The sequence below is a fragment of the Rhinopithecus roxellana genome, chromosome 1, assembly GCF_007565055.1.
Source record: "Rhinopithecus roxellana isolate Shanxi Qingling chromosome 1, ASM756505v1, whole genome shotgun sequence".
In the NCBI taxonomy this organism is placed as follows: Eukaryota; Metazoa; Chordata; class Mammalia; order Primates; family Cercopithecidae; genus Rhinopithecus; species Rhinopithecus roxellana.
The window spans coordinates 98,026,759-98,039,047 of record NC_044549.1 but is presented as its reverse complement, the minus strand read 5'-3'; the positions used below and the strand labels follow the sequence as shown (position 1 = coordinate 98,039,047).

At 48.1% G+C, this 12,289-nt stretch overlaps 1 protein-coding gene across 1 annotated transcript in view; it reads right to left on the bottom strand.

Annotated features, from left to right (window-relative positions):
• Positions 1 to 11,948, bottom strand: part of RARRES1 (retinoic acid receptor responder 1) — a 37,697-nt gene extending 25,749 nt beyond the window's left edge. The window contains exon 1 of the mRNA XM_010367781.2: positions 11,400 to 11,948. Coding sequence (XP_010366083.1) covers positions 11,400 to 11,675 — 276 coding nt within the window. The 5' untranslated portion in view covers positions 11,676 to 11,948. The remainder of the gene's footprint in view (positions 1 to 11,399) is intronic.
• Between the last annotated feature and the right edge of the window lie 341 nt (positions 11,949 to 12,289).

Here is a 12,289-nt window from a genome sequence, read left to right as displayed (position 1 = left end):
GCTCTGTTCATGCAGGCTGGAGTGCAGTGGTGCAATCATAGCTCACTGCAGCCTCAAACTCCTGGGCTCAAGGGATCCTCCAGGCTGTCTTTATCTTTAAATGATGGTCTTCCCCTGAGTCTGTTTGCATATCCACATGGCCTTAATATTATGTAAGGACACCAGCCATTGGATTTAGGGCCCATTCTAATCCAGTATGACTTCATCTTAACTTGATTACATCTTCAAAGACTCTGTTTACAACTAAGGTCACATTCCTAGTCACTGAGGGTTAGAACTTTTTGGATATAACATTTCTTTTTAGAAGACACACCTCAACCCATAACAGATGGAAGTAAAGGTGATCTGAGACTTTAGAAGAAGCCCCTGGATGCAGACCCTTTCAGACAAGGTATAAATGAAAGCATGACCCAGTGCAGGTGGGGACATCTCCAGGAAGGACTAGGATTAGAAAAGCCAAGAGAGAGGGAGAGGGTGCTCTGGAAAGGTAGCTTGTGTGCCAGGGCATGGAAGCGAGCAGCCCAGCCTAGGGCAGTTAGCACATTAAGTCAGGGTAGACTTGGGGTTGAGGTTACAATGGTGGGTGCAGGCCAGATTAGAGATCGTCACTTATAGGGACTTCATTCTAAAGCGGTGAGTCTCAAACCTGAGTGTGCCACGCTAATCCCCTACAGGACTTGCTAAGACCACACCCAGAGTTTTGATTCAGGAGGTGTGGGGTGGGGCCTGAGAAGTTGCAGTTTAACAAGTTCCACATGATGCTGATCCTGCTGGTCCAGGGACCACACTTCGAGAACTCTTTAGCTGCTGAGTGGAACCACTGAAGGTCTAAGGGGTGCAGGTAGGAAGTGACATGTAGATCAGATGACAATCACTAGGATACAGCCGACCACTAAATAGGAGATTCATCAATTCTCTCCGAATGCCTGAAAGTCTCATCAGGACCAGATAAAATGGAGCAGTGTTCTTTTGAAGTGTGCTGACTTCAGGAGCCTGGAGTTTCTGGTGAATCAGGTTATGATGATACCTTAGAAAGTGCAGGTGGCAGGTCTACCCTCTGCTTCAGCAGGTACAACTGATAAACTCCATGGTGACACAGTATGTGCTGTTCTTCAAGAAGGAACACTTGGGCTGGGCGTGGTGGCTCATGCCTGTAATCCCAGCACTCTGGGAGGCCAAGGAGGGTGGATCACCTGAGGTTGAGTGTTCAAGACCAGCCTGACCAACATGGAGAAACCTCGTCTCTACTAAAAATACAAAATTAGCTGGGCGTGGTGGCACACACCTGTAATTCCAGCTACTCGGGAGGCTAAGGCAGGATAATTGCTTGAATCCAGGAGGTGGAGGTTGCAGTGAGCTGAGATCGTGTCATTGCACTCCAGCCTGGGCAACAAGAACAAAACTCAAAAAAAAAAAAAAAAAAAAGTATCCAGAAGGAACACTTGAAGAAGGCAGTTTGGACTAAAATAATTTTTAAAGAAAATTCCTTCCTTGCTTCCTGTTACATGGATAACTACTTTGTTTTATAATGACATTTATATATGCACCAAGAAGTTAAAACTGCTCTTTCTAATAGCAACTCTACAATGTCATGTCCTGTTTTCAGTGAAAGCTGTTTATAGTAAACAACAAAGCTTTGTTTTCATGTTAATGGATCAAAGATTTTTCTTCCAGTAGGTGTCTGTACTATCTTTACATTAGGCACTACCCACTTTTTTTGAATATTGCATAAAATCACCAAAATTGCATAAAGTCAATTTGAAATATTAAAATATTTAAATATTTTCCAATATTTGAAAGATTGGGTAAAGTCATTGAAATATTAGGTGTGTTAGAAATGAACCCGAGGAACTTGATGAGGGATAGAGAATAGGTATTTATGTGTTCTAAGAGCACATGTAAAACATCAAACATCCTGGCCGGGCACAGTGGTTCATGCCTGTAATCCCAGCACTTTGGGAAGCTGAGGCGGGTGGATCACAAGGTCAGGAGATCGAGATTGTCCTGGCCAATATGGTGAAACCCTGTCTCTACTAAAAATACAAAAAATTAGCCGGGTGTGGTGGCGGACGCCTGTAGTCCTAGCTACTCTGGAGGCTGAGGCAGGAGAATGGCGTGAACCCGGGAGGCAGAGCTTGCAGTGAGCAGAGATCACGCCACTGCACTCCAGCCTGGGTGACAGAGGGAGACTCTGTCTCAAAAAAATAAAAATAAAAAAAGATCTAACATCCCCTTTAAACTCTCTCAAAACACCACAAAAATGTGGAGCAAATAAAAGAGCAGGGATGGTATCCTGGAGAAACCTCGCTGTGCACCACCACACAGAGGAGTCTCCACAGACATGATTCTGCCCAAAGCTCCTCTACAGAAAACACTTTCCATTTATCCTCCTCTCTGCGGTGTCTGTCATTGGTTGCTAAGTGCTGGTCCTTCCTGTTGTGTTAGTGCCGATTGTGACAAGGTTAAATTTCCTGTTCTCAGGCTGGCAGTGCAGGTGGGTGGGGACGAGCTCACAGGTAATTCCAATCTCCCTCCATGCATCTTGGGACTCACTGGTCTAAGAGCTCCTAAATGTTGCCTCCAGCATTCACATTTGGTAGAAAACATAAATGTCAGACTATTCCAGTAAAAGCAAACTTCTTCATTTTATAAGGTTACTTTTATGAGTCAAGCTTGCTTGGAGACAAGTAAACAACTCATTTGTGAATAGAAATTGCTGTGCTATCTTATGTTCCAGACGGAGACTGCATCAATATATTATATTATACCCTGGAATCATCTTATTGCATTTTCCTTCTCTCGAGCAAGGCCAGATAAAGCAAATACAGTTTATGGAACAGAAGTCAGTTACCTTCTGATCAGGCCCAGGCAGTAGGGCCCAAGGAGCCCTTTGCGTGCGAATGCTTTGCTTTCTCAGGCTAGGTAGCAGTGGAGAGGACAGCCAGAATACTGTGTATCCTCTCTCTCAGCCAACCCTGGGTCCCACATTCTTCATTTGGGGTAGGAAGTGAGAGGAAGTGGCCAGAGGCAGCTGCCCCCTCCAGGTCCCCTCTGGCCTCAGGCAGGGATAACCAGAAAAGGCTGGTTGAGAGCGGGACATGAGGCTTCAGGTCTCCTTTTCTCCTGCCTGGAGCAATGGGAATCGGCTGGGTCCTGGCCTGTCTCCCTGTTCCAGGTGCCTCAATGATTTCAGCATCCTTCCAGCTACCTTCATTTAATTTAACAAATATCTAATATTTGTCTCTAGCAGGCCGTGTGCTAGTGCCATGAAGAGATAAAGAGACCTTGCGCCCTGTAGAAGCTGACCATCTCATTTGGGATAGGCAAGCACATGGGCACAGTGGAAAGAAAATTGGCTGTTCAAGAGCTTTGACAAAGCTGCCTATGGTCGAGTACTGAGATCGAGAGGAGAGGGCAGGTGGGTTCACATGTGAGATCAGCAAGGCTGCAGAGGCCAGCAAGACAGGAGGTGGGAGCAAGAGCCACATTTTCTGGGTACCGGCATATGTCGGGCAGAGTGGTAAATACTTGCAGGAGCTCACAGCCAGCCTGGACACTGGGTGTGGTAGGCTGAGTAATGCCCCCCCCCACACCCCGTGCCCAAAGATGTCCACTTCCTAATCCCTGGCATCTGTGAATATGTTATTTTACATGGCAAAAAGGATTTTGCCAATGTGATTAAGGATCTTGAGATGGGGGTATTATCCTGGATTATTCCCGTGGGCATAACGTAATCACAAGGTCCTGTGAGAAGCAGACAGTGGTGTCATAATCAGAAGATGCTATGCTGCTTGCTTTGATGGAGGATGGAGTCATGAGCCAAGGAGCACAGGTGGTCTCTAGAAGCCGGAAATGGATTCTCCCCTAGAGCCTCCAGCAGGAACAAAGCCCTGCAGACACCTTAATTTGAGCCCAGGGAGACCTATTTCAGGCTTCTACCCTCCAGAACCATAAGTGAGTAAGTTTGTGTTGTTTTAACTCACTAAATCTGAGGTCATTTATTATAGCAGCAGTAGGACACAATAATGATACAGAATTACTGTGATCCTTAATGTCACATTCTGTGTGGGCATGTGCCCCTGGGATGACCATAGATCACATACATCCCATACACGGCCATGGTACAAGACTCCCTTTTTTTTTTCCGGACAGGGTCTCACTCTGTTAGCCCAGCCTGGAAGGCAGTGGTGCAATCAGGGCTCACTGCAGCCTCAGCTTTCCTGGGGTCAGGTGATCCTCCCATCTCAACCTTCCAAGTAGCTGGGACTACAAGTATGTGCCACCACATGCAGTTAATCTATTTTTTGTAGAGATGGGGTCTCATCACGTTGCCCAGGCTGGTCTTGAACTCCTGGGCTCAAGCAGTCCTCCAACCTCGGCCTCCCAAAGTGCTGGGATTATAAGTGTGAGCCAACATGCCCAGCCAAGATTTCCTTTCGTAATTTGACTTTTCTGGTAGAGACATCCTGAACAACCATGGCAAGTCAGCCAGAGTGGACTTGTTATGGCTACTGTCTCCAACCACTGTGGGACTATCTCTGTGAAACATTCTTCAACTGAGGCACCATCCAAAAAGGCAAATAAATGCCGAGGTTGCATAAGTGTCGTACATCTCTGGGGTGATATACTGCTTAACAGCAAGTGAGATCAAGGGTCAGGCTGGATTTGGGCGAGTGTGTGTGTGTGTGTGTGTGTGTGTGTAACCTTCCATGCCTCATAACGTCAGTCGTTGTCCGCTGATTATTTACATGCAGTCTCCAGCAGAACAACCTAGGTCCTTAAAGGATGAGTCTGCAGCCAAGCCAGACTTCTGGCAGTTAACAATCATGACCCACCACCACCAGTCCTGATGTGGGACATTACTAATGCTCTGTGATTACATGCATCCTTGGCTATGACTCCACATGTGGAAAGCCAAGTGGAAAATGTTGTGGGCTGGTAAAAAAAATTGTAGTTTAAAAACAATTTATTATAAAAAATGGTAAAACAACATTCCTACTGGCTAGCTCATCCGGATGCAGTTAGCTTAGGAGATTGGGGCAAAGTGCCAAGGAGGTCAAAGTCAAAGCTTTAACCCCAGGCCTAAGTGGCCTTTCCCACCCCATGCTAGACCCAGACTCTGCAATCGGAGTCTGCGGACCGGGTGGGTGCTGTGGTGGGTGGTGGGGTGGAGACTGTAGGCACATCTGTGCCATTTCAGCATGAACATTGCCTGGAAGGAGAGATTCCTGCCTGTCCTGTGCTTTCAGAATTGTTATGTTTCATCCTTAGGGCAGTGTGAGGGCACTGAAGAGATCCTAGTATAATCTTGCAAATATCCCCCTCCCTGCCATTCTTTCCTAATGCCTATAAAAGCCCTTGGGAGCTTTCCTTACAGGACAATTAAGACTAGTTCACTTGAGTATTTTATTACTTATCTTCTCCCTTTATGTTCATTGCAGCCTTTTTAGTTCTCCAGTTTTTGTTTCTATGGACTATTTAATGTCTTGCTTTCCTAGTCTTCTGAATGATCACCTCTGAATTATTGACATTAATGGAGAGAGAGAGACCTCAAGAGCAGTAATTAGATAAATTATGTTGTATTAACGTGCTTTATAGATTGAGAAGTCACAAAGGAATAAAGTTTTTCTTAGTAGAGTAAGTGCTCTCCTAACTGCCTTGTGGCCTAGAGGACAGGGCTGCATGCTTGCTGTCAGACCCACGGTGGCCTGAACCCCAGGGCATGGGCTCCTGCCTAGTGGCCTGTATGGGCCCAGCCTGATGCTTACCCAAAGCCAGCTGCTTTGCTCCCAAACTTGCGTATATCAGATGTACTTAGTACCTAATTACATAAGTAAATATTATATAAACTGGTGAAGAGCAGGTACACACAAAGACGTCATGTCCATGAAATCAAGTTAAATGCTTTAGAAATTTAGCTGTTGAATTGGTGTCAATAAGCCAAGATTAGGCAAGAAAAAGTAAAAGCAGAGGATTGTTCGGCGTATTCTTTGCATGCTCATTCCACTCTAAGTAAACAAAAATGCAAACCACAAACGATTCCCCATGGGTGTGTTTTCTTGCTAGAAAGACTGTGATATGGTTTGGATGTCTGTCAAGTCTCATGTTGAAATGTGCTTCCCAATTTGTAGATGAGGGGGCCCTGGTGGGAGGTGACTGGATTATGGAGGTGGGTCCCTTATGAATGGTTTAGCACCATCCCCTGGTGATATGTGAATCCTTGCTCGGAGATCTGGTTGTTTAAGTATGTGGCAGCTCCCCGCTTGCTCTCTTGCTCCCGTTCTTGCTATGTGACATGCTGGCTCCCTGTTGCCCTCTGCCATGATTGTAAGCTCCTTGAGGCCTCACCAGAAGCAGATGCCAGCACCACACTTCCTGTAGAGCCTGCAAAACCATGAACCAATCAAAGCTCTTTTCTTTATAAATTACCCAACCTCAGATATTCCTTTATAACAATGGAAGAAATGACTAATGCAGACTGCAAGGAGCTCCAATTAAATGGCCTTGGCCCTATATCAAAAGATGGATGATAAATGTACACTTTCAGATTTTATTTTAAATTGAAGCAATTAAGGTATGGGCATAACTCCCCACTCCCCATATGCTTTGATCAACTGTTTAAAGTATGTTTCCAACCACTGGTCTTGACCTGGTCAGAGGGTGTTTTGTTTAAGTGGCCAACTCCTAAACAACAGCGGATTCCAGAATGGGTTGACTTTCTTATGGAGTGTGTGCACTTAAAGATTTCGGCTAGTCTCTCAAAATGTTAGTGAAAGGCCGACCTCTCACCAAATGCTGCATGCAGAGCCAGTGGTCCCAGAACTTGCTGAGTGGCAAGAGGAGACTTGTCTCCAAGTAAGGGACAGCCTCGAATAGTCAGGAGCAGGACAAACATTGTGGGGATGAACCAGGCACCCCTGGGAAGCATAAGATCACTCAGCACGATCCAAAATCTCCCACCACTCCAACTGTGGGTCCTGAGGCTATGCCATGTAATATTAGAAAAGTAAAAGCCTCATTGGTTATGGAAAGGTAGTGTAATGCCAGGTAAGAGAGGCATCAGATGGGGTCAGTGAGGGAACACAAATCGTGGTCTGTGATCTCGCCTACAATTAGCAACAAAACAAAACACTTCCTCCACTCCACCCGACTCTAGCTAGCACTTAGTTCTTCCTTGAATTTACTACCGTAGCTATTGCTGCATTTCACCACCAGAGGGCAACAGTGTTTTTAAAATGAAAGATAACTTTGACGTGCCAACAGCTCACCGAATCAAAGAATTTCAGAGCGAGAAGAGGTCTTAAACATCATTTAGTCTAAAGGCTTTCAAAACTTTTTAAAGCTGCAACCCACAGCAAGAACTGCATTTCTCATCATGACCTAGGTCATACATATATATCTGAAACACATTTGGAGACACTACTTACCCTTGCTTTTGCAATGCACTCTAATCGTTTGTAGTCTATACCATTTCGTTTAAAAAAAAAAAAAAAAAACGGATCCCACACTAAACTGACTTTATAACCCTAGTGAGCTCTTAGTTTGAAAAACCCTGACTTCATCTCAGCCTCTCATCTTACAAAGGAATAATGTGACCCCTAGAATGGGGAGGGACACCCATGAGCTACACTTCTCTCCCCTACCTACCTGGCTACCTGCTCGCCCCTCAGGGTCAGTTCTGGATGGATGATAGACATTGTGTGGCAGCTGAACACTCAGTCCAACAATGCTCTGGTTGGGTAGAGTGCAAACCTGAGTTTGGAGATCAATCGTGGTTCACTTTTTTCTTTTTTTTTTTTTTTTTTGAGACAGATTCTCGCTCTGTCACCCAGGCTGGAGTGCAGTGGCATGATCTTTGCTCATTGCAACCTCTGCCTCCCAGGTTCAAGAGATTCTCATGCCTCAGCCTCCTGTGTAGCTGGGATTATAGACATGCACCACCATGCGTGGCTAATTTTTGTATTTTTAGTAGAGATGGGGTTTCACCATGTTGGCCAGGCTGGTCTCAAACTCCTGACCTCAAGTGATCTGCTTGCCTCAATCTCCCAACATGCTGAATTACAGGCATGAGCCACCGCACCTGGCCCATGTTTTACTACTCCCCAATGCTATGACTGCTCTTATAATGGAGGCAGGAATTTCTTATGACTACACTGAAAGCTCCATGTAGGTGTGTCTGCACTCTTCACTCAGGCAGCAGAGTGCTTCAAAACTGAAGGAATCTCAAAGAGGCCTTCCCCAATGACCCTATGTTAAATGTGAATCAGGCCACACTATCTAGCCCAGTTCCTGGCACAGAGTAAGCATTCAATACATAGCTAATGGATGAACAGACTACCCCTGAACTCTCATTTTTATACTTTCTAATTGGCACTCATATCATCTTATATGACTCTTCAGACCACCTGACATCGTTGGCAGAACATGAATCATTTCCATTCCAAACAGGGAAATAGGCAGAAAAGACTTAAATAACCTTCCCCAAAGCCATTGGACTAAATGATGTTTAAGACCTCTTTAAGATTTATATAACTTATATAAAATTCCCAGCCCTTGCGTCCTCATTGGAGCAATGCAGGGGCTGGGAATTTTTACTTCATTCACTCAGGTTTTGAGAGCTAGTTTGATTATTTTATGAAGGATGTCAAGTATCTTATTTTATTTTCAAGGGGTGACTAAGTGCATGATAATGCAAGTTATTTTTATTTATTTATTTATTTTTTGAGATGGAGTCTCGCTTTCTCGCCCAGGCTGGAGTGCGTTGGCGCGATCTTGGCTCACTGCAACCTCCGCCTCCGGGGTTCAAGCATTCTCTATCTCAACCTCCTGAGTAGCTGGGATTACAGGTGCCTGCCACCACACCCGGCTAATTTTTTTTTTTTTTTGTATTTTTAGTAGAGAAGGGGTTTCACCATCTTGGCCAGGCTGTTCTTGAACTCCTGACCTTGTAATTTGCTCACCTCGGCCTCCCAAAGTCTGAGATTACAGGCGTGAGCCACCACACTCGGCCTGTTATTCCTTTTTAAAATGGGTTTGGAAGGGGAAAAAAAAATCTCTGGGATTGAAAACTGGTGTACGTTAGAAATCTGAGTGAGCGTGGTTTTCTCTAGGTTGCCCCCGGTAACCAGGGAGCAAATCCTCAGAGGCCCCTTCTTTAGGCTCTGGGCATTGGCTACTCTCCTACCTTGATAGAAAATTCTCAAGCTCCATTATCTCACTGCTCTGTTGGACAAGGAAAACTGAACTTTTTTGTATCTCAGACAGCAAGGATTGTTAAGACAGATGACAAGATGGCCGGGCGCAGTGGCTCACGCCTGTAATCCCAGCACTTTGGGAGGCCCAGGCGGGCAGATCACAAGGTCAGGAGTTCGAGACCAGCCTGACCAACATGGTGAAACCCTGTCTCTAGTAAAAATAGAAAAATTAGCCGGGCATGGTGGCAAGTGCCTGTAATCCCAGCTACTCAGAAGGCTGAGGCAGGAGAATCGGTTGAACCTGGTAGTTGGAGGTTGCAGTGAGCCGAGATCACGCCACTGCGCTCCAGCTCTGGGCAACAGAGCAAGACTCTGTCTCAAAAAAAAAAAAAAGTGACAAGAATAAGTTGCTCCTTCCTTCCTTCCTTCCTTCCTTCCTTCCTTCCTTCCTTCCTTCCTTCCTTCCTTCCCTCCCTCCCTCCCTCCCTCCCTCCCTCCCTCCTTCCTTCCTCTCTCTTTTTCTTTCTCTCTCTCTCTCTCTTTTTTCCCCCATAGGGTCTCACTCTCTTGCCTAGGCTGGAGGGCAGTGGTGCATTCTCTGCTCACTGCAATCTCCAGGTCCTGGGGTCCTGGGCTCAAGCGATCCTCCCATCCCAGTCTTCTGAGTAGCTGGGACCGCAGGCCCACACCACCACATCGGCTAATTTTTTAAAAAAAAATTTAAATTTTTTTATTTTTGGCAGAGACAGTGTTTTGCCATGTTACCCAGACTGGTCTACAACTCCTGAGCTCAAGCGATTTGCCCACCTCGGCCTCCCAAAGTGCTGGGAGTACAGGCGTGAGCTACCATGCCCCGCCAGGTTGCCTTTTTCTTTATTATTTTATTTTGAGAGGGTGTTTTGCTCTTGTTACCCAGGCTGGAGTGCAATGGCGCAATCTCGGCTCACTGCAACCTCCGCCTCCCAGGTTCAAGCGATTCTCCTGCCTCAGCCTCCCAAGTAGCTGGGATTACAGGCATGCACTACCACACCCAGCTAATTTTGTATTTTTAGTAGAGAGAGGGTTTCTTCATGTTGGTCAGGCTGGTCTCGAACTCCTGACCTCAGGTGATCCACCCGCCTCGGCCTCCCAAAGTGCTGGGATTACAGGCGTGAGCCACTGCGCCTGGCCATGTTGCCTTTTCCTAGGAACAATTTGATTTAATCATTCAATAAATATAGCCGTGCTGGGTGCAGGAATAAGGTTTGAAGAACCGAGGCTGAGCTTTTTGAAGGACTTTCCAATGGTGTTCAGCACTGTTAAATGAAAATCCTGCTGCTATGCTTTAAAACTTCTCCTATTTATTAAATACATGCGATACTCAATTCCAGATTCTTTGAGGCCGTGTGTCTGCAGGCCTTGTGGAATATCTGGGGGTTGTAGAAGGAGCAACTTTGCTTTTGGGACAGACTTAATGTAGTTCTGTAACTTTTGTAATCTATATGATGAAGAACGCAAAGTAGCTGCACACACACAAGACAATACCTACAGTCAATGCCTTGAAATCAGCAACCAAAGGGTTGCAAAGTTCTCATTCATTCGGTTCATATAGAACACTGACCCCCGATTAACTCACTTCTATTAGATCAAAGCAGACGCTAGCATTAGCAGGTTTCTGCCCAGGTCTATGTGTAAATTCCAACCACATTACCCTGAAGCCCTAGCGTGGTGGCCTGCAATTAACAAGAAACAGTCGTCCGCGGTATGGTATGGCTACTGACTTAGATTTTGGAAATCCCGCCCAAAACGTTGGCTGCAGTCACTAGCAGGGCGCGCGCACAATAAGCACCCCCATAGCAACCAACTCTGGGTACCTCCAGACAAAATTAAATTTTGCCCTTTCAGCCTGTTCCTCAATTTCCCAAAGCATCACTCTCCCAGGTATAGGAGCAGTCAAAAGCGCTGCCCTATGAAAAACCTATGGCCTCATAAATGCTGGAAGGAGCGAGCCAGATTTCTGCGGACGCTGTGCACCGAAGGGCCCCTTCCACGCCCTGGGACACTTCCGGGGCGCCGCCCAGCTGGGATCACCCCTGGCGTCGTGCGCACCGCACCTTCCCCGGCAGATCAGCCGTTGGGCGGGCAGGCGCGCGCACCCAGGTGTCACCGTCCAGCGCCGTGCGCGGACAGCCAGGCGCGTGCCCCGGCGCGTAGCTCCGCACTCACCCACGCGCGGCCCTCCTGCACCTCGGCCAGCACTCGCAGCGCGCTAGGCGACCCGGCCCGGAAGTTGAAGAAGTGAAGCGCCGCGCGTGCCGCCTGCTGCAGGAGCCTGCGCGGGACTTCCGCATCCTGAAGCTGTCCAGGGTCATCGGCGCCCCTGGACCCCGCGGGCGCCACCACCGGGGCTAGCAACAGTAGCAGCGCGAGCAGCGGGGCGGTGGGGCGCGGGTTCCCGGGCCCGGACCGGGGAGCGGGCGGCGGTTGCCTGCGGGGCTGCATGGACGCGGGAAAGTTGGCTCGGCACCCGACAGACCCGGGCTCGGAGCGGGCGGTGCCGGCGCTCGCGGAAATAAGGCCGTGGTGGGCCCCTCCCCTCCGCCCCCGGGGCGAATATCTGGAGCGAGCTCGGGTTCCCGTGGGGCCACTTCCTTTCCACGCTTCCTGCAGCCGTTGGGCTCTGTCTGCCCCTCCGCACTGCCCCGGCTTGGTGCCAGGATGCGGCGTCGCCTTCTCGGCGCGGGGCCGGGTGTTTCTGGCCCAGGCCACGAGGGGAGAGGGACGGGGTTGCAGGGACAGTGGGGACGCCTCCCTCGAGGGATCGCGGCCCGCCCATGCGACCTCGCGCCGCGCCCCTAGCCCAGTTCAGGGATTCGGCGTTTCCCCTGCGGTTTCGCAACCCTGGGGTTTTAAGGGAAACTGCTTGGGTTCTCCAAGCCTTAGGGCTGTGATTTCCCAGCAGGTGAAAGGGGACCAGCGCAGAAAGGAGCAGGTCGCAGCGGGCATTGATGGGGCTCCTCGTGGCGTAGCCGCTGTGGAAGTGGGAGAAGTCGCCAGAGGGCTGGGGCTGGAGAGGAGGCTGAAGGTGGACACCAGCAGGGAGCCCGGGACTACGG